General features: G+C 37.1%; 1 protein-coding gene across 1 annotated transcript in view; it reads right to left on the bottom strand.

The window, feature by feature from the left end:
* The window catches only part of LOC115219214 (E3 ubiquitin-protein transferase MAEA), a 497,958-nt gene that overhangs the window by 94,664 nt on the left and 378,499 nt on the right, over positions 1-24,795 (bottom strand). The window contains exons 5-6 of the mRNA XM_029789348.2: positions 14,140-14,216; positions 2,805-2,913 (exon numbers count right to left, since the gene is read on the bottom strand). Coding sequence (XP_029645208.1) covers positions 2,805-2,913; positions 14,140-14,216 — 186 coding nt within the window. The remainder of the gene's footprint in view (positions 1-2,804; positions 2,914-14,139; positions 14,217-24,795) is intronic.

Genomic DNA, 24,795 nt, shown 5'->3' with positions numbered 1-24,795 from the left:
CACACACAGAGGAAGAAGGAAAGGTAGAAAAAGGATGTGTGCATGTGTGTGTGTGTGTGTAGAGTGTCTGGCAGCAATGTCAAGGTTAATAAATTGCAGTCAGAGATGGTTAAAAAAATATAAGTTGTGAGCTGGTGGGGTGGGGGCGTGGATTGTGGCTTGTAGAGTTGTAATTTCTGGGCAGTTTCTTATTTTGTGTGTGTGTGTGGGGCCAGTGGAGGTGATGGTGAAGAAAGTGAGGGAAAGGTGCAGAGCAAAAGAGAACAGGGAAGGAAAGGAGGAATATGTCTTGAGTGAGGCAGAAGAGGAAACTGAAGACAAGAGAGAAAAAGAGACTTTGAAAATGAAGAACAGACAGAAAAAGAGGGAAAATGAGTGAGAAAAGGAGAGCATGCAAGAGAGAGAGAGAAAAAGAGAGAGAGAGAGAGATAAGATGCACAGTGAAGGAAGGAAGGAGAGAGAGAGAGAGAGACAGAGAGAGAGAGAGAAGAGAAAATTAAGAAGAAGAAAAAAAAACAGGACAAGAATATAAGTGAACCATGGAACATTTCCAGAGTTGAAGGTACTGAGATTGAACTAATTAGCACAGTAATTTTTTTCAGTCGTTAGTTTCCAAACACCACACACACATATATATTTATATATATATATATAGATATATACATACATATGTGTGTATGTGTGTGTCTGCCACCTTATATATGTAGACACACACACAGAGTCACACATATAGTATCTAAGGTGATAGACAGAGAGATTCATGTGTCTGATACAACACATCTTCATTGGTCTCTAAACTTGAGGCATTCCACACAACTGTTCAATAAATAATTAGTGGTTGAGTTTATACAAAGTTATGCGATAAACATAGGAACTCAGACTATATGATGTGTGAATGTGTGTGTGTGTATGTGTGTGTGTGTATGTGTGTGTGTATGTATGTATGTATATGTGTGTGTGTGTGTATATATATATATATATATATATATATATATATAGATGTATGCGTGTATGTATTTATGTGTTTATATAAATGTCTGTATATTATATATGTATATAGAGATGTGAGTATATATGTGCTTTTTTTTTTAACTTAAAGGATGTCAAACTGTGTTATCTCTCATTAATTTTATACCTTCCAAATTTCTCCTGAAAAGGGACTGAGTCTGAAATGTTGAGTTTTCCACTCCTCACTGCAACTCCACTGTACACGTTTTATTGATTTTACTACACAATATAAGTCTTTTCAATGCAGACCAACACCAGCCTCATTGGAATCTGATCATATATCATCACCATCATCATCATCATTGTTTAACGTCCGCACCAGACTTCTGTGACTGTTTTGGCAGGATTTTTACATCTGGATGCCTTTCCTAACACCAACCACTCAGCAGAATGGACTTAGTGTTTTTTATGTGGCACAAGCACAGGCGAGATCAGCACAGGTGATGTGTATGTGTGTATATACATACATGTACATGGCTGTGTGATTAAGAAGAGTTTGCTTCACAACCACATGGTTTTGGGTTCAGCCCCACTACATGACACTTTGAGCAAGTGTCTTCTACTATAGACTTAGGGTATTGCATTCACAACTGTAAGATTGTAGTTTCGATTCCTGGACCAGGTGATGCATTGTATTCTTGAGCAAAACACTTCATTTCATGTTGTTCTATGATCACTTCAACATCTGACATATGACACACCAAGCACTCGTACGGACCAATCATTTAATCAGTATAAGCAAATCATTCGTGATCATTACCTGCGTCACCCGTGATCGTTACCTGTGTCGCCCATGATTGTTATCTGTGTCGTCTGTAATCGTTACCTGCATCGCCCATGATCGTTACCTGCGTCGCCTTACTGGCACTTGTGCTGGTGGCACGTGAAAAAACATTCAAGCAAGGTCGTTGCCACTTCCACTGGACTGGCTCTTGTGCAGGTGGCACATAAAAAGCACCATTTGAGCGTGGCTGTTGCCCGTAATGCCTGACTGGCCCTCATGGCAGTGGCACATAAAAGCACCCACTATACTCTAGGAGTGGTTGGCGTTAGGAAGGGCATCTAGCTGTAGACACTCTGTCAGATCAGATTGGAATCTGGTGCAGCCATCTGGTTTGCCAGACCTCAGTCAATCGTCCAACCTATGCTAGCATGGAAAGCGGACGTTAAACGGCGATGACGATGATGACAATTCAATTGCTGTAAACAAACATTTGATCACTATAAGCAAATCATCTGTGAAGATTGTTCAGTAAGAAATTGTGGAATCACCTTTCTTGGACTTGAAAGACTACCCAGAAGAAGCACAATGTGTTTAACCCTTTTGTTACCCTATTTCTGTTGAGATGCTCTGCATTTCTTTCAATTAATTTAAAATATAACAAAGAGTTTTGTGAAATAACTTAGTTATCATTAAGCTAGTGTTAGGAATATAAATTGTGACTAAGGTCTTGGTGGAAGATTTTATTTCAGAACTTTTGAAAACAAGACATTTGTACTATAGAGCCAGAGGCAGTTTCAGCTGGGTTGGTATCAAAAAGGTTAATTAATTTGTGTTGCTCCAGTCCAGTCAGATGGCAAAAATTAGCATTTAAGATGGACAAAACGCTTGGTCAGCACCAATTTAGTGTAGCAGCATTAACGAGTCACTGCTATAACCAAATAACTATTGAACATGACAAGGGATATGCTTAGTGGTGGCCTACCTACTATAAGCCTCTTTTTAACCCATCATCTTTTACTTCATCCACAGACAGCATCAACAAGACAATGATAGAAAATCAAAGAGAGATTACCTTGTATGGACTAATACTAGTGTCTGAAGGGAAAGCCAGGAGCCCCATACTCTTCTGTACATCTGCCATTTGGTCGTCTTCTAAGTTTGTGAAATACTTTCTGGCATGCCTGGAAAAATCAGAATGGATATCATGATTAGTTTCTTGTCGATGATTAATGGTACAAGTTCAGCACGATTTATTGCATCTAAAAAATTTTGGAAATGAATTCTAAAAGAAATTTTTTTTTTACTAGCTGTGAGTTGAACAAGCAATTTAAATTTCAATTTTGAATATCATTTTGAAATTTAAAAATATTAAATTTATCAAAAGACATTTGGTTAATATGAATATTTTAATTTTATTAATTTGAAATTCTAAGGCCAAAAATTAAATTTTGATTTGAGTTTGAATATCAGTTCAAGAAAGAAAAAAGAAAAAACAAACGGAGAATTAAATGATGTTTTTTTTTCATTTAAAACAATTTAATTTTATTAATTTAAAATTCCAAACTGGATAATTCAATTTTTATTCATGTTGAATTGTTGAATTCTGAATTTCAGTTTAAAACAAAAGTAAAAAAACGGAAAATTTTAATTGAAACAGCTGTTTAATTTAATTGAAATTTCTTTAAACTGAACATTCAAGTGTGATTTCGTTTGATTTTTAAATCTTAGTTGAACAAGGTAAAAGAACATATATTTATTCATGACAGCAATCTTTTTAACCATATCAGCTCCAATCTGGACAAACCTTTGATTAAACAACACCTTAGAGCATTTATTAGTAGTGACTATTGCCTTTGTCTAGAAATATATAACTCTTTTTGCTATTTAATTTGCGATCATCATCATCATCATCATCGTTTTAACATCCACTTTTCCAAGCTCACATGGGTCAGATGGAATTCAATGAGGTAGATTTTCTACAGCCTGATGCCCTTCCCATTGGTAACCCTTATCTGTTTCTCAAGCAGCAAGGTGATATTACCCCATGGCCAGGCATGATTTCCATGGAAGACTGGGAACAGAAGAACATTGCTTGTACGACAATGATGCTTATTTTACAACCAATCATGACAAGAGTGTACGCAAACATACACAGACATACATGCACACAAACATATAGACATACCTATACACACATATATACATAACCACATACATATATACACATGCATCATGGTTTCGTTAGTCATCACTTGTTATGATGAAGAACACTGAAATCTGTTTGAGATTCCTGATAAAAAAAAATATTTATTTTTATTGCAAACAAAAACTCCTGGTTCTGCTGCTGTCTGCTGTCCTCTGTGTCTCCCCTGATGTCTGCCATCCGATGTCAGTTGGTAGTGGCTAAAATGCACTGAATATGCAGTGGTGGTCTTGTTCAGAAAAAGCACTCCAAAGATGAAATTGTTGTGAGATCCAGTTCCACATGAAGTCTTGAAAGGCCAGATTTTTTTATGACATTAGTCATCATCATCGTCATCATCATTTAATGTCCGTTTCCATGCTAGCATGGGTTGGACGGTTCGACTGGGGTCTGGTAAACCATGGAGGCTGCACCAGGTTCCAGTCTGATTTGGCAGTGTTTCTACAGTTTGATGCCCTTCCTAATGCCAACCACTCCGTGAGTGTAGTAATACTGTAATATTAATCGTGATCATATACTTGTAGTGATCCAAGTTCGATTGCTAAATATTCTTGCTACAGTCTTTCATTTTCTGCCTACCAATCCACTCACAGAGCTTTGGTCAACTTGAGGTTATATTAGAGGAGATTTGCCCAAGGTTCCAAGCAGTGGGATTGAACCTGAAACTATGCAGTGAAGCAAGCTTCTCAACTGCATTTCCCAACTGCCTGTCCCATTGGGTTTTTTTGTTTTTTTTTACTGCTTAAACACATAAATCTTTCTTTTACTTGCTACAGTCATTGAACAGCAGACATGCTGGGCTACTGCCCCACAAAATTTTATTCAAACGAATTGACCCCAGAACTTATTGTTTAAGCCTGGTAATTATACCATTGGTCTCTTTTCATGAACCACTAAGCTATAGGGATGAAAACAAACCAATACTTGTTGACAAGCATACCCAAAGACATACACACATAGACATATAAATATATGATAGGCTTGTTTCAATTTCTTTCTATCAAATCCCCTTCCAGGGCTTTGGTCAGCCTGAGGCTATAGTAGGAAACACTTGCCCAAAGTACTGTGGAGTAGGACCGAACCATGAAACCACATGGCTGAGAAGCAAACTTCTTATCACCAGATATCACGTGGTGGTGGGTGACAAACACAAATACCACATACACACACACACAAAAGCATGGTTTAGCTTCTGTCAACCAAATCCACTCACAAAGGATTTGGTCACTCCGGGCTAGTATAGAAAATGCTTGTATAAGGTTCCACACATTAGGACTGAACCCAGGACCATGTGGTTGGGGAGCAAACTTCTTACCATAGAGCTATACCTAAACCTATATACATATATGTAATGTACCGTTATAGCTTGTACCAGTCACAAGATATATCTAGCACATTACATACGTATTACTATAGAACTCAACGGTCATTCACTTAGTAAGGCAATTCTTTAATCCCTATTTACACACACATACATGTGTATGGTGTATTCCTATGCTTTGTGGTTGACTTTGGTGAATTGGTAATCTGTTTTGCTTTTAGAACTTTTTACACAATGTGATTGAAATATATGTAAAATAAGTAAACAGAACCAGAAATATATTGGAAACCAATTCCATTGATTATACTTCCTCTCTCTCTCTCTCTCTCTCTTTCCACCGATGGGGGAAAAAAAAAAAGAATCCCACACTGCACCAGCAAAAACAAAACAAAACCAACAAAGAACATCATAAAATAATCCCCACACACCCACAAAAAAAAAATGCCAAAACAACAAAACATGGCTTTGTTCCTAGTTAAAAGAATCCAATATTAAACCCATGTAGCTCCCTTCATGTACACACACACACATTGACACACACACATACAAACACTTTCACACAGACATGCACACACACACAGAGACATATGCACACATAAGACATATACAAACATATACACATATGTATACAGATATATACATGTAGACATAGACACACATAGATATAGACACGCACACATAAACACACACAAACTCACACACACACATTAGAGAGCAAATCTTTTCACACTCTTTCATAACTTTCGAGTGAATTGAAAGAAAAAAAAAAAAAACGTATTGTAAGCACTTTCTGAAGGGGGAATGTAATTAACTGAAGCTTGATATTACTGATGCCAACAACCTGTGTATTTACCGAATATTTTTAAAGAACACAACACAACGCAATAAAACAAACACAACTCACACACAACTCTCTCTCACACACACACACACACACACACAAGACTATACTGATATAGTCTGCGCACTGATCTAACACAATTAACCTTTGGTATTTCGATATTTTTGGCATCAGTTATTTTGTATATTCAAGGGTTGTTGCTTTCATTCTTTAAATTTTCTGTTTTTTTCTTCCTTTTGGTTTGTTTTTGTTGTTTCATGTTATTTAATTTAATTCTTTTTTTTTTTCCTTCCCCAACTGGTTCTATGGTTCCATTTACCATTTACCTTTCAATCTTAGTGTTTTAAATTAAAACACAGCTCAAAAAAGAACTCTCAAAGCATCCCTCTCTGCTTGTTGCTGACAACACGGAATTGTGTGTCACATTCAGTGTAAATAAAGCATCAATTTTTACATATGCATGTACATTTATATATATATCTACATTTACACATACATATATATATATATTTACATATACATTTATAGACATATGTATATACATATATATACATACATATACACACAAATACACATATGCATACATATACATGTATAAACACACACACACACACCACACACAAATACACATATGCATACATATACATGTATAAACACACACACACACAAATACACATATGCATACATATACATGTATAAACACACACACACACACAAATACACATATGCATACATATACATGTATAAACACACACACACACACACACAAATACACATATGCATACATATACATGTATAAACACACACACCACATACATATATGCATACATATACATGTATAAACACACACCACACACATATATTATATATATATATATATATATATATAATATATATATATATATATTTACCTCTCTTATAGGCACAGGCATGGCCATGCAGTTCCCAACCACAAGATTTTTGGTTCAGTCCCACTGTGTGGAACTTGGGCAAGTATTTTCCATTATAGCCCCAGGTTGACAAAAGCCTTAAGCCTTATGAAAGGATTTGGTAAATGGAAAGTGAAAGAAGCATGTCATATATATGTATGTGTACGTGTGTGTTTCCTTGTGTTGACATTACATGATTTGTCGTAAATGAATGTAATTCATTCATTTCCTATATTCTGCCAAAAATCCTATCAGGCCATGGGGAAATATTACCTTGCTTGGAAACAGGTAAAGGTTGATGAAAGGAAGAGCAACTACTCATGGAAAATCTGCCTCAATAACCACAGCATGACCCTTGCAAACATGGAAAACTGGACAGTAAAATGATGATTATGATGATGATGGTGGTGGTGGTGGTTACTTTTATTTGATTTTTACCATTCTTGTCAAATTTGAAACTAATTTTGGCACAAGACCAGGAATTTCAGGGTATGGAGTAAGTTGATTACATTGACCGCAGGGCTCAACTGGTATGTATTTTATTGATTTTGAAAGGATGAAAGTCAAAGTCACCTGCAGTAGAATTTGAATTCAGAACGTAAAGTCCGAAGAAATGTTGCTAAGCATTTTTTCCGGTGTGCTAACGATTCTGTCAGTTTGCCAAAGACCTGTTGGGGCAGTGGAGTGCAAACAGCTCCATCCAAGTGAGATCACTGCTGGAGCAGCTGTCTGGCTTCCGTGCCGGTGACACTTAAAAAGCACCATTTGAGCGTGATCGTTACCAGCGACGTCTTACTGGCACTTATGCTGGTGACACATGAACAAAACATTCGAATGAGGTCATTGCCAGTGTTGCTGGACTGACTCCTGTGCAGGTGGCATGTAAAAGACACCATTTGAGCATGGCCGTTGCCAGTACCACTAGACGGCCCTCGTGCTGGTGGCACGTAAAAGCATGCACTACACTCATGGAGTGGTTGGCATTAGGAAGGGCATCCAGCTGCAGAAACTCTGCCAGATCAGATTGGAGCCTGGTGCAGCCATCTGGTTCGCCAGTCCTCAGTCAAATCATCCAACCCATGCCAGCATGGAAGGCTGATGTTAAATGATAATGATGATGATGATCACTCTAATAATATTCGATTTGGAAGGCTTGGCTTTCTCCCATGCTTGTCTTGCTTTCCATCTCACCTTGTCACTATCTTAGAAAGTTTTTAAAGCTACCGCTTTAACTCATATGAAGTTAAGATTTTTGCTTAACAATTTCAGGCTTTGTGCCTATAGTAGAAAGAATTATTGCACCACTACCCTCCTTCAATTGGGAAGGCAAGGCAGTTTTCCTTTGCCTGGTGACTGAGGCAAAAGAGGTTGTTTGGTGGACAAGGCTGAAAGGCATGAGGACAGATATATTCCTCTTTGGAAGAACTCTCTTTGACTTTTTTAAGTGAAAATCGAAAACAAAATTGAGAGTGGAGAGGAAAGTGCTGTCCTTGAGTGAGTTTATTGAAATATTGAGTGAAAGCTGTGAAAAAGGCAAGAGTGGATGGTATCCCTCAAAGTGTAGACCTTTGAGTCAGAGGGAAGGAATTGGAGAGGGAATTTACTCCTAGGATTTCAGGAAAATCTCAGACAGTGGGGTTCCTCAATTATCCCTATAGAAGTCCCTGTATCAAGAGGGCCATGTCTCTATCATCTTCCCCACCCAATGTTTTTTTTACCTTTGTATGCCTTTCATCCTTTTGGGGTCTATAAATTAAGTAACAGTTGCATACTGGAGCCAATCTAATCGACTGGCCCTTCTCCTAAATTTCAACCCTAATCCTATAGTAAAAAAGATTATTATTATTACTATTTAATGCTACTTATTTTTTTTTCCTCTATATCCTACAGTGTATGATTTTTTCACTTATCATCCCCATTATTAATCTGTAATATTATTCTACTTGTCATAATTCACATGCATTCAGGTGTCACTTACATTCTATGAAGCTTAGCTATGGAATGAAATTGAAATCTTCAATATAACAAAACAAATGTTATGAACATCTATAAATCTAATGCATCAAAATGGAATCAAGAATATTTATAAAACACAGAGCTTCCAAAGCCGCTTCCACTGCCGCCACTGCTACCACCACCACTACTACTATTGTTATTATTATTAAGTTGGCAAGCCGGCAGAATCATTAGCATCCTGGACCAAATGCTTAGTGGCGTTTCTCAAGGTTTTATTTTCAGAGTTCAAATTATGCCAAGGTGAACTTTGCTTTTCGTCCTTTCAGGGTTTCTTAAGATAGGTACCAGTTGAGCACTGAGGTTGATGTAATCAATTAGGGCCCTCCCACAAAATTCCAGACCTTATGCCGATAGTAAAAAGAATTATTATCATTATCTCCACTTTAGCAAAGGTGGAGGAATTGTTTTCAGTCGTGTTTGTTTGTTTGTTTGTTTGTCCATGAACAAGATATCTCAAGAACTGCTGGATAGATTCGGATGAAACTTTCAGGGATGTTTGGCCTTGTGACTGGCATGAACTGATTAGATTTTGGGATCAATCTGGTACCAAGCAAGGATTCTGGATTATTTTTCCAGATTTTTAATTTATTTTTGAAAGTGGTAGAGTTCATTTTTAGTATTCTTGCTTGTGAGAGCAGTCGAGTTTATTTCAGATATTCTCATTTTAAAAACATCTCCGGTTAATCGTTGAGAGGATGTTGGTGTTGCCTTGGCAGAGGTTTGTGCTTTCTGAGTGCTCTTATTATTATTACAGTTAAGGTGGTGAGTATGTCAGACTAAATGTCTGGCGGTGGCATTTCTTCTACTTCTTCACACTCTGAGTTCAAATCCTACCAATAATATTATTCCTCCTCTCAGGGTCGATAAAATAAAGTACCAGTCAAGTATCAGGGTGATGTAATTGACTAACCCCTCTCCTGATATTGCTGGCCTTGTGCAATTATTATTATTAAAGTGGTGAGCTGGCAGAATCATTAGCATGCTGGCCAAAATGCTTAGAGGCATTTCGGCCCTCTTAACATTCTGAATTCAAATTCCACCGAGGTTGACTTGGCCTTTCATCCTTTCGGGGTCAATAAATTAAGTATCAGTTGAGAACTGGAGTTAATGTAATTGACTTAGTCCCCTCCCCTGAACTTGCTAGCCTTGTGCCAAAATTTGAAACCATTATTATTATTATTATTATTATTAATATTATTATTATTATTATCATTATTATTATCAGCATTATTGTTTTATAAGGTGGTAAGCTGGCAGAATCGTTACTATGCCAGGCAAAATGCTTAACAATATTTCGCCCAGTGCCACATTCTGAGCTCAAATTCCGCCAAGGTCTACTTTGCCTTTCATCCTTTCGGGGTCGATAAATTAAGTACCAGTGAAACACTGGGGTCTCTGTATCCGACTAGTCTATTCCCTCAAAATTTAAGGCCTTGTGCTTCTAGCAGAGAGCATTATTATTATTATTATTATTATTATTTTATAAGATGGAAATCTGGTAGAATTGTTAATATACTAGACAAAATGTTTAGCAGCATTTTGTCTGTCTTTATGTTCTGAGTTCAAATTCCGCTGAGGTCAGCTTTATCTTTCATCCTTTTGAGGTTCATAAATTAAGTATCAATGAAACATTGGAGTTGATGTAATCAAATAGTAATCCTCCATCAAAATTTCAGGCCCATTGTACCTTTAGCACAAAAGATTCTTCTTATTATTATTATTTAAGGCAGCGAGCTGGCAGAATTGCTAGCATGTCAGGCAAAATGTTTAGCAGCATTTCATCTGAGTTCAAATTCCGCCAAGGTTGCCTTCGCCTTTCATTCTTTCAGGGTCAATAAATTAAGTATCAGTGAAACACTGGGGCCGGTATAATCGACTAATCCCCTCCCCATAAATTTTGGCCCTTGTGGCCAATAAAGAAAGGATTATTATTATTATTATTAAGGTGGCATGATGGGGGTCGATAAACTAACTACCAGTTACACACTGGGGGTCGATGTAATCAACTATCCCCCTCCTCCAAATTTCAGGCCCCTTGTGTAAAAAGGATTATTATTATTATTATTATTATTGTTCAGTAGTTTTATTTTTATAGCGTGCTTTCACTTCACTACCGAGCGCAGCTCTGTGTGCCTTGGGTATGTGCTGTGATTTGTTGTGATGCTCTGATGGTTATTGTATGGAAAGTGTTCTGCGTAGGATGTGTGCAGTGCCTAGTAGTGCAATTTTCTGTATGTTATATGTGTTTGTAAGTCCTGGTGTTTTTGTTATGTATTTGTCTGAATATTTTTTTATCATGCCTAATGCATGATTATTATTATTATTATTATCATTATTATTATTGTTATTTGTAGTAGTAGTAGTTGGTGGTGATGGCGTAATATGATGCTCTTAGAATGTAGATGGAATGGAATATAGATTGAGGAGTCATGATTGCAACTGCACAAGAAATATGGTTGTGAATAGCATTTCTTAATAATTCCACTGTGAAGAAAAAACAAACAAAAAAACAAATGTGAACTGTTGCAGAACAAAACAATATTGGCAGAGAAATGTTAACCTCCACCAGCACTATCACCAACCTCGAATACAAAAACAATATAAGAATAATAAAATGGTGAAAATATATATTTTTTTTTTTTTCTAATTTAAAAAAAAAAAATCTGAACATTTCAAAAAAAAAAAAAGAAAGAAAAGAAAAAAAACCATCATTTTATGATTTACAGCAATGTCAGGAAGAAGGAAATATTGTCAGAAATTTAAACCATTAAAATGTACATCATTTTAATGGTTTAAAATCCACTCACTGTTTTCTTCTTTCTCTCGCTCTCTCTCTCTCTCTCTCTGCATATATACCACACACACACACACATAAACATTCATTTATACAATTCTTTATTATAGCATAGATGTGTGTATCTGCTTCATTCATTTGCTCTCCAGGCACACATTCACAAATGCATTATCAGTTGTCTATTATTCACTCTTCTTACTTCTTTCTCTCTCTCTTTGTTTTCTGTAGCTTACACCTGTTTGCTAGACATTCTACCCCCCACCTTTTTCTCCATATGTATGATGCTCTCTTTCACTCACACACATAACACAGACATATATATATATATATATATGTAATGAATATATATGTGTATATATATGTATAACGTATATATATGTGTGTGTGTGTGTGTGTGTATATATATATATATATATATATATATGTATATAAATAATCTATATATATATGAGTATATATAATGTATATATGTGTGTATATGTATATATATATCTATATATATGTATCTATATATATATATATGTCTATATATATGTATCTATATATACATATATATATGTATATGAATATATATATATATATAATGTATGTGTATATATATATATATATATATATATATATATATAAATAAATGTATGTGTATATATATATATATGTAAAATTTCATGTGTATATACATATGTATATATATGTGTGTGCATATATATATATGTGTGTATATCCATTTATATATGTGTGTGTGTGTATATATATACATACATATGTGCATACTCGACAGAGTGTAAGTACCTTGAGGGAAAAGTTGAACCTAAGAAGCATCAGATGTGGAGTGAAAGTGAGACGACTGTGCTGGTATGGTCATGTGGCGAGAATGGATGAGGATAGCTGTGTGAAAAAGTACCACACCCCAACGGTTGAGCGAACCTGTGGAAGAGGTAGACTCGGGAAGACCTGGGATGAGGTGGTGAACACGACCTTTGAACACCGAGGCAATGACTACTGACCAAGACTTTTGGAAATATGCTGTGCTTGAGCAGACTCGGCAAGCCAAGTGAGACCATAACCGCGTGGCCTATGCCAGGGGTGTAACCAGCCCACTTATGCATGCCTTTCCTTTATTGGACACTAAACTTTGCTTGAGGCAAGTGAAATCGAAATGAAATTCGATGACTGGCATCTGTGCTAGTGGAGTGCTAAGAGCACTATCCGAGTGTGATCGTTGCCAGAGCAGCAAAATTGGCTACAGAACCGGTGGCACATAAGAGGCACCACTTGAGTGTGATCTTTCCCAGCGTCGCCTTAGTGGCACGTGAAAAAACATTTGAGCGAGGTCGTTGCCAGTGCCGCTGGACTAGCTCCTGTGCAGGTGACACATAAAAAACACCATTTGAGCGTGGCCATTGCCAGTACCGCCTGACTGGCCCTCGTGCCGGTGGCATGTAAAAGCACCCACTACACCCGTGGAGTGGTTGGCATTAGGAAGGGCATCCAGCTGTAGAAACTCTGCCAGATCAAGATTGGAGCCTGGTGCAGCTATCTGGTTCACCAGTCCTCAGTCAAATCGCCCAACCCATGCTAGCATGGAAAGCAGACGATAAACGATGATGATGATGATGTGTATATACATACATATATATCTATGTATCTATATATATATATATATATATATTATATATATATATATATATATATGTATATATCATGTATATATAATACATATGTATGTATGTATATATGTATGTATATATATAATATATATATACATATACATATATATCATGTTATATATATATATATATATATATAATATATATATATATATATATATAAATAAAGGTAGAATTCACAAAAAACAAAGACGAAGACAGGTGGTGTAGACAACAAACAGATGTATTAGTTATATATATATATATATATATATATATGTGCATGTATACACACCACACACACACACATATATATATATATATATTATATATATATATATATATAATATATATATATATATATATATATATATAACTAATACACACATACACACACCTCTACATACAGAAACACACATGTACAAACACACACATATGCATTATGTGCAAAAGTACACATGGACCTGAGGGAAGGTGAGAGATGGGAAGAAAGGAAAAGGGGAAGAAGTTATAGAGAGAAGAGAAGAGAGCAAGGGAAAAAGAGAGAATAAGTAGGCGAGAGAGTGAGAGAGAGAGAAAGAGGGGAAGAAAGAGAGAAAAAGAAAGAGAGAGAGAGAGGTGGACAAGTAGTTGGTTAGACCAAAATTTGTTACATACTTTATCGCTTCCAATCTCTGGTCATTTCGAATAAGTTCAATAAATTCTTGTTGGCGGAGTTTAAATTCCAACGTACTCTGGTAGAAGAAAAACAACAAACGAATAAACACAAAAGAAATGACAGCTATAGCAACAGTAATAATTGAATTCAAAACAAAAATATCACGACATTTGAAGAGGGTGCTTTTCCATCACGTCTTCGACCATGATGGCTTAACCAAATTAATTTTAGTAATTCTGAGATGGCATGCAGCAAGAGAGAGGTTGGAAGATTGATTGTAAATATCTCAGCAAACTGAGCTCATGATCAGATCCAAGTCAAGTAAAGGCTGACAATATGTTTTATAAAACAAGTGACTTAGAGGTACCATCTGCATGAGAAACAATAGCCGAGTTAATGTTAACATACATAATTCAATTATAAATGATTATGCAGTGAATGAAAGACAAACTTAAACCCATTTCGAACAAGAAGAAAGACAAAGCTGAATATGTTTCAGCTTTATTCAACCTCTTCAGCTTCATGCTTACTGAAGTATTGGTCATAAAATCACTAAGCAGACGCCAAATACTGTAGCTAAATAGAACTGAAAAATTATTTTAATCATTTATTCATTTATTTCAGCAATTCTGGGAGAAAATCTCTCAAAATGTTTGTTTTAATCTTATTAGATCTCTTCAGCTAAGCACAGACTTCACCATACTTGCTAAAGTATCAATTACAGAATCACAAAGTGGATGTACAATATTGTACATGAGTTTAATCTCTCAACACCTGACATAGAACCATTGTTCCTCTTCTTTCTCTAAATAAATGAAAATTTCAAGAAATAAAATGGTAATACGTTGTACCTGCAAATGTTCTTGTAAAAATAATACTTTGTACCACAAACGTGTACCAGATTTTGTGGATTGTCTATGATATCAATTGAACACGAATTTAGCTCTCAGCTTGATTATTCTGAACTGATCGATGATTTCATGAAGCGAAAAATGTGCTGTGTTTGTCTTTGAAAGTTGCCTGGTTTATAAAAGTGTTCTTTTATTTATATCTGGAAGTTTACTTATTGAATTTGTAAATAGACCTAAATAAATTAACTTGTACTTTAAAAGATGTTATTTAGGATAATGTGAAATATTGAACTTCAGACAGAATAAAGTAAAATAAATATATCAATGAATAAAAGGTGCATAGATTATCAATTTTGATTGACAGGATGGGGTTTCAAAAAACAAAAAGTTGAAGGGGGCCTCTAAAAGTCACGTGATGGGGCTGCATATACTGATAGGTTTTTTTTTATCTCCAGGTCAATCTTAAAACTGCAAAGCTATAACCAAAGGCATACTAGCCATTACAGACATCATATATAAAAGACTACATTATCCGATTTGACTTTTCTTTCTTCATTATAGTAGGGTTTAATTGATGGAGATTTTTGGTGCTATTTCTAGCAGGTCAACAAACCATTCTAAGGCTCCTCTTTTGATATGATGGCGAGCTTGTACCAACATAAAAATTATCATCTATCATATACACATATATAGATGTGTGTATGTACATACATATGCGCCTACACACACACACACACACACACCTACATACAATTACATACATCATATATTTATATATGTAAACATAATATATATATATATATATATGTATGTATAAATCATATATATATATATATATATATGTATAAATCATATATATATATATATATATATATATATATATATATATATATATATGTATAAATCATATATATATATATATATGTATGTATAAATCATATATATATATATATGCATAAATCATATATATATATATATATATATATAATATATATATATAATATATATATATATATATATATATATATATATATGCATATCTATTTCTATGTGTGTGTGTGTGTGTGCATGCATATACATGTGTGTGTTTGCATTTGTGTCTCATGTGTATGGGTAGAGCATTGCACTAAAATGATTATAGAGTTCTGTCCAAGTTGGGCTTCATCCAGCTTTGGTCCTGAATAAAGGCAACATATCACCAAACTACATATGTATATATATACATATCTTTCATTTGCCACTGTCTGTCTGTCTGATTTTGTGTATGCATGTGTGTCCTGGTGTTCATTTATTTATTAATTGTCTGGTGCTACAGATTTAGCAATAATTGTGTCAGAATAGTTATTATACAAAACATCATAAAGCTCAGGAGTTAATTCTACACTAAAGTGCATTTTGTGTTGCTCCCAATTTTTCTCAGGTCATCTGTGTGTGTATATGTGTGTGTTTGTGTGTGGCCCGATACAAAGACAGAACTCTATTGCTCTATCTTAAGTTGTTCGTTATTTCTAATACCATTATACACACCCATGTATATGCATAAATATATACATATATACTTGCATGTAAAGTATACATGTGCATCGACTTGGCAGGCTACAACTGTAAAGAAAACTATGGAACACACTACAGACTATATTAATAAATGAATTATGTATCACCACCATCATCATCATCATTTAATGTCTATCTTCCACACTGGCATGGTTCTTACAGCTGGATACCCTTCTTAATGCCAACCACTTTACAGAGTGGACTATATATTATCATCATCCTCATCATTATCATTTAATGTGCAAAAAAGTGTTTGCATGTTTACATATCAGATAAGACAGGTAGAAAGGGGAACAGGGGGTGGAAACGAGTGGTTGTTCAGAAGGGAAGCAAGGAGTTGGGTGGGACATCAAGGACATCAGTCAATAAACGGAAACTGATTTAGAAGGGAATTGAAATGATCTGAAATGATAGAAGTGAAAAGAACTGGGTGCAGCTATTTGGGAAGCATTGCATTATGGGATGGATGTATACATATGGCATTAACTCTTCCAGCAGCCGCAGCAGCTGCGGCCGCCGCCACCGCCACTGCCACCAGGACACCACTATTAGGATACCTATTTCTTTATTACCCACAGGGGCTAAACACAGAGGGGACAATCAAGGACAGACATAGGTATTAAGTCGATTACATCGACCCCAGTGCATAACTGGCACTTAATTTATCGACCCCGAAATGATGAAAGGCAAAGTCGACCTCGGCGGAATTTGAACTCACAACGTAACGCAGACGAAATACCGCTAAGCATTTCGCCCGGCGTGCTAACATTTCTGCCAGCTCGCTGCCTTGTTATTAGGATACCAATGCTATTCATTGTCCTCCCTGCAATTAATATCAAACAAGTGGTACCACCGCTGCCGCCATCAACACCACAATCTGTGTGAGCCCATCTGTTGTCACCACTACCACCACAGCCGCCACCACTTGTCACTTGCCTCACCAGGACAATCATTACTGCCTATACTACCACTAACACCACCTACACCCCTCCATTACCACTACTTGACACTACAAGTTGTGTGATCCCATCTGTTTCACCACCACCACCGCCACCACTACCACCATCACCACCACCTATTCTACCATGACCACCACTACCACTGATACTGTCACCACCAATTCTACCATGACTGTTATCACCACCACCATCATCACCGCCACAACCTCCTCCTCCTCCTCCACCACTACCACATGTACTGATACAACAATTTGTGTGATCCCATCTGTTTTGCCATTGCCATCAACACTATCACTACTATCACCAATGCTACCATCACAAACACCATCGCCGACGCCACCACCACCTGCATTGTCACCACAATTTGTGTGATCCCATCTGTCTCACGACCACCTCTGTTGCGACCACAATCACTACTAACACAGAGACCTCCCACTCACCCGTCCACCCAGCACACCACCGAACACCCACCTCCGCCGCCACGAACACTGGTGTCAGAAGCTATAAAGAACTGATGACTCATGGTATGATCTTGCATTGCTGCATGTTTGCAAATGCGAAATGATATGCACCAACATGCATTCGCTCACACTCGTGCGCACATGAAAGTCCATGCTTGCACACTGGCAGACACAAGCCTAGATGCTCATTTGTGGATGTGTGCTTATAATTTTGTTCACATCTGCTTCTTTACAAACACACACACACACACACACATACACACACACACATGAGTGATGTAACAATGCACAAACATTGCAGTCAATATACACCACTTAGCTCTGCATTCATTAGGGAATACACCTCTGCTGCAAGCCAACACACACACACACACATATATATATATGTATATAGATACAAATTTTGCGCATACACACATTCGCACTCACATGGATGCATACGCGCACAACATGATGGATCTTGTATCAGTTACAACAATGCGTGTTCCAGTTGTTTGATCAATTGAAATCCTTAAATAATATGTAATAGAAATAGACACACATGATCTAATATGAGGAAGTGCAAAAGAAAAACCATGTGGTATAATCCATCATTTCGATAAACGTAAATACATAGACAAACAAAAGAAAAAAAACAAAACAACTTTTCTCCATCTTGTAATATGATGATCCACCTCTACTACTGTAGGGAAATCTTTAATACAGATTTACATAAAACTAGCTTTTCAACACAAATGAACTGAACTTCGTTAATGCACGAACATCCATGAATAATTAGTAAAAAGTGACAAGTTTACATCATCAGAACATATCTAACAAAATGCAGAGTGGCAAATGCCACTCTCAAAAGCTATACCCAAAGCAACCACTGTCACATCTAACATTAACCAAAATGGTACTGATTACACAGATGCGACAATGAACTAATTTAAGGGCCAGCTTCATCAACATAATTATATATCGAGGACATTACAAAAAAGACTGCTAACCAAACAAGGAACACGTATATGGTTTTTTTGAAAAATAACAATACACTACATACTGAATAACAATCTACTACATGTCAGCCCTTTTATAAAGCACCAACTTATTACGAACAAATGTATCTTGTATCCTTGCACCCTGGAAAAGCTTCTGATTTTGAAACACCAAACTAAAAAAAAAAACTGAATAGATGCAGAATTAATCTCTTCATGCCCTCACACGCAAAGGCCTTACATAAATACCTTAATGCCATCCCAGCAGGAGTAACATGAAATCACAATCTTACATACATCTTTTTAGTTATAATTAGTGCCTAATTAATAAAAGAGTTAGTGTGACCTCATTTCTTTAATAAATTAATTACACAGAAACTTGATATGCTGATGAGGCAAACAAGAAATCTCAAACACATTTTCTTTTTCTTTTCTATTTTCTAATTCCTTTTGTCTTCATATAATACTTACTTGGTTAATTAGTAATAAAGTTAGAGATCTCCTTTCTATAATAAATATCCTTAGCAACTGATACTTTGCAACCCAAGTAGGCCTTACATACATCAACCCTCACTGTTTTTCTAAGCAAGGTAATAAATAATCCTCCTAGTTTACCGAGCAAAAACAAACTGAACATAGTTATGAACCTTATTTTTGACAAAGACAGAGCAGCATGAAGACAAGTCGAGAAGCTCAGTTGTGCTTCTGTGTTTGACTGTAAGCATACAATACAACACAGCCTGTATCTGATAGCATGGCTGCTGTTTTGTTTAATGAACATATATGTAGGACAAGGAGAAAGTACGAATCACGCAAACATAGGAATGCACACACTCACACAAACATGACAGGCTTCTTCAGTTTCTCTCAATCAATTTCAATCACAAGGTATGGGTTGACCTGTAGCTGCAGTAGAGAATGTTAGCCGCCATAGCTTACAGAATGGGGACCAAATCCCTGAACAATTGGTTCCAAAGCAAACTTGTTAACCACACAGGCATGCCTATAAAAGGTTGTTGCGGTTATCATCATCATCATCATTTAACATCTGCCTTCCGTGCTGGCATGGATTGGATGGCAAGCCAGAGGACTTTGCTAGGCTACACAGCCAGCTTCAGCATAGTTTCTACAGCTGGATGTCCTTTCTAATGCCAACCACTTCACAGAGTGTAGTGAGTGCTTCTTACCCAAGAGGTCACCGAGTACTTGCAGGACAAGACCCCCTCAACTGTTGGGTATTGTGAGGAAGGAAGCTTTATGCCAGGTGATGAGAAGTTGAAGTATGAATTAAAGGAAACTGAAATAGGTGTTGTGCAGTAAAGGAGATACATGGCTACCCCCACTGGAAAAAGAGAGAAAGAGAGAAGATGAGTTAGGGTGCACCCTCAAGTGACAGGGGAAGTGTATATAAATAATAGTACAGAGGACTGAACAGCGTGAGAAATCTGGTGTATTTGGGAGAGTGCGAAAGGAGAGTGGGAAGGACGCAGAGCTATGCAAGAATACATTAACATCATCATCATTTCATATCCATTGTCCATGCTGGCAAGGGTTGGATGGTTTGACCAGGGCTGATAAGCTGATGGGGCTGCACCAGACTAATCTGATTTGGCATGGTTTCTATAGCTGGATGCCCTTCCTAATGCCAACCACTCTGAGAGTGTAAAGGGTGCTTTTACGTGTCACCAGTATGAGGGCCAGTCAGTTTGCATGACACCAATATCTGCCGTGATTATGATTTCACTTGGGTTGATGGCTCTTCTTCTCTAGCATGTCATTTGCCAATTTAACAATTTGTAACAATTTTAAGCAAATCATCATCATCATCATCATCATCGTTTAACGTCCGTTCTCCATGCTAGCATGGGTTGGACGGTTCGACCGGGGATCTGGGAAGCCAGAAGGCTGCACCAGGCTCCGGTCTTATCTGGCAATGTTTCTACAGCTGGATGCCCTTCCTAACGCCAACCACTCCGTGAGTGTAGTGGGTGCTTTTTACGTGCCACCTGCACTGGTGCCAGGCGAGGCTGGCATCGGCCACGGTCGGATTGGTGCATTTTACATGCCACCTGCACGGAAGCCAGTCGAGACATATAATCACAAACACAAAGACAGTCAACTGGATACTTACAAACAAGCACACATATAGTAATAACGAATGCAACAAATATAATAGCTAAGAAGAAGAAGGCATGTTTCCACAATTCAAATTAAGCCTTTCAAAGTGTAACGTTTATTTATTCACATTGTCTTGAATAGTTAGTTTATCCATTATCTCATAGCTCCGAGATTCTGATAATGTGTTTGTCTATTTTTAGACTGGCATTGGAGGGTAGGTGTGGAAAGCTGGATCTGACTGGTTTGAACAGAAAGCAAATGGAATATGTGGGTTGGATGTAGCCAGTTTAAATGCAAAAGAGTTAAGTGGAAAACGAGAAAAGATCTGTATTTCTATTTTTAAAATAATACAAGAAGATGAATGATGAAACATTAACGGAAGAGCAGTGTTATGGTGAAACTAATAGTGATAATGCAACAAAAGAAGACTATCCCTCGAACAAATACACATTGTGCTCTGCATTCTATCATTGAGTTCTCTTTTGCTTAATATTGCTCTTATTCATGCGTGTAGGTGAGGGCGTGTGCATGTGTGATTTTTGTATCTGTATGGATAATGTGATATATATATATATATATATGTGTGTGTGTGTGTATGTGTATATATATATATATATATCTATCACATGATATATATATATAAATGCAATGTTTACTCAAAACATAATCATTTTTAATAAATGTACAGCAAACCTATAACACACACTCTCTCTCTCTCTCTCTCACACACACACACACACATTCAATCTCTTCCCACTACCCCTATATGTCTCCCTCTCCAATCATTGAACTCTACTACTACACCATCCCACCATCTCCTCCTCCTCCTCCTCGTCTAAAACACCATTTATATCCCTCCCCCCACCATTGGCTGATGGCACACAAACGAAGGATGCACTTCTTTCTTTTCCTTTAACTTTCTGTTCTCACTTAATTCCTTTCTCTCACCTTTCTTTTCTCTGTCTGTCAGTCAGTCTCTCTCTAATGATTTCTCTCTCTTGGTTTATTCATTTCTTTCTCTCTCTCTCTCTCTTACTCTCCTTTCTGTCTCCATCTCTCTATCACTCGCTCTTTCTCACTCCCTCACTTCATCACTTTCTCCATTTCATTTTGAACAGTCAAGGGTTTGTCAAGAGTGGCAGCAACAGCAGCAACGGTGGTGGTGGTGAGAGGAAGGGCAGAAGAGGAAGACGAAGAAGAGAAGCAGGAGGAGTCTGTTTACTTTCCTGTATTCATTCATTTATTTATTTATTTATTTCGTGTCTCAAATTTATCAGAGCTGCGGACCTTGTTTTATTGCTATTTTTTTCCTGCATTTTACATGTTATTGTGCAGCAAGAAACATGAGAAATATCGCAATTTGAAACACATGTATGGATGGTTTACGAGTGGAACTGGTTAGAGGGATTGGTCAATATGGTGGCGGTGGTGGCGAGTTTGATTATTTACAAGAAACAAGAGAAGTAGTGAGAAAGACAGAGAGAGAGAGACAGACAGACAGAGGAAGCACCAACAACAACGACGACTATTGACGACAACAATGTCAACAACGACAGCAATGACAATGTGATTGACAATACAGATATTAAATGTTACATGATTCGGTAGCGCAGCTTCAGTGTCATCTGCATTATGAAGTGAACCAACATCGGTGGTACTGCTGGACTGAGCCGAAGAGCCGAGAAGAATGAAGAAGAAGGGAGTCAAGCTGGTGGTGGTCGGGGTGCATGGAGCTCCTACTTTGATGACTTGATCTCAATGGTGTCCAAGACATTACACAGAGTACAACTCACAGGAGAAATTCAGCGCTAGTGCATTATCACCGTGGCTGTGTGGTAAGAAGCTTTCCTCCCAACACCTTTGTTATGAGTTCAATCCCACTGTGTGGCATCTTTGGCAAGTGTCTTCTACCATAGCCTCAGGCTGACCAAAGCCTTGTGGATTTCATAGAGGGAAACTGAAAGAAGTTTGTTGTGTACACACACACATATATACACACACATATATATATATATACACACACACACATGTTTTACCCACCACCACTGCTTGACAACAAGTGTTGGTGTGTTTACATCCCTGTAACTTAGCAGTGTGGCAAAAGAGATCAATAAAACAAATACCAGTCTTGAAAAAAATAAAAAAATAATAGGTGCTGGGGTAAATCTTTTTGACTAAAATTCTTCAAAGAGGTGCCCCACCCTGCTCACCATCACAGACAGAGACCATTTTCTGCAGAAAATTCAAAACAGCAACATTTCACAAATTAAACTTAACCTAATTAACCTATTATTTTGTTTGTTTTTTTACATCCATTGCCCAATTTTTCTTCATTGACCCCACCCCCTGGATCTTTCCATCGTCCCCAGGGGAGCAGTACCGCCAACTTTGGGAAGCACTGCTCTACAAGGTCACTCAAATTGCAATAAATAGTTGTTAATATAAGAGACTGGAGGAAGTGCTGTATGACACACTGGTCAACATGTGTTGTGTTGTGTTGTGTTGTGAGAGTGGTAGAAATACTGTGTTGTGACGGACTAGTGTGGTGTGGTGTTGTGTTGTGACAGAGTGGTAAAGATGTGGTGGATGCATGGAGGTATTGTATCCTGGCAGGATGGGAGGAAGTGTTGCGGTAGAGTGGTTGTAAGACAAGTTATGTAAGACAAGTATGCGTATGTGTGTGGTGTGTGTGTGCGTATGTCTCTGTTGTATTGTGACATATTTGTGTAAAAGTGGTGTTTGTTGCAACAGACATGAGTGAAATTGTGTGACAAAAATTTAACTGTAAACATATCTAGAAAAAGTAACAAAAACAAAACAACAACACATAATAAAAATGACAATGATGATGATGATGATGACATAAAATTACCTGTTCTACTCAATATTCAGCAACTATAGATCTTTCTTTCACACACGCATACACACATACACACATATGTTAGACACATGTATGAGTATGTCCATAATAGAGATTGTAAACATTACAAGCTTTATTGACTTCAAAGCAAGAGCACAGAGCATCATCATAGTCATTATTTGTCAATATAATCAGTAACAACATTATAGATATTTACAGACGTATGTCTAGCAGCTATCACTACCACTATCATCCTAATACACGTTCTCCCTCTTTTCCCAAAAGTGGCAAGCTGTCGGAATCATTAGTGCACACTCTCTTTACTCTTTTACTTGTTTCAGTCATGTGACTGTGGCCATGCTGGAGCACTGCCATTAGTTGAGCAAATCGACCCCAGGACACTTATTCTTTTTCTTTGTAAGCCTACTACTTATTCTATCGATCTCTTTTGCCGAATCGATAAGTTACAGGGATGTAAACACACCAGCATCGGTTGTCAAGTGAAGTTGGGGGGGATAAACATATAAACACACATACATGTGTGTGTATATATATATATATATATATATATATACACACACACACACACACACATATATATATATGACGGGCTTCTTTCAGTTTCCATCTACCAAATCCACTCACAAGGCTTTGGTTGGCCCGACCTAATAGTAGAAGACACTTGCCCAAGGTGTTACGCAGTGGGGTTGAACCCGGAACCATTTGGCTGGGAAGCAAGCTCCTTACCACACAGCCACTCCTGTGCCTTGTTTATTAAGAATTGGTCTGTTGACGACAAAGCCACCAAGTGGTACTCAAGGTTGGTTATCCTTGAATCACATCCTTAATCACATCACACAGCGAAGTCTTATTTT

Source organism: Octopus sinensis, linkage group LG14, assembly GCF_006345805.1.
Source record: "Octopus sinensis linkage group LG14, ASM634580v1, whole genome shotgun sequence".
Classification (NCBI taxonomy): domain Eukaryota; kingdom Metazoa; phylum Mollusca; class Cephalopoda; order Octopoda; family Octopodidae; genus Octopus; species Octopus sinensis.
The sequence above is the reverse complement of the archived record's forward strand: the minus strand, read 5'-3'. Positions and strand labels throughout refer to the sequence as shown.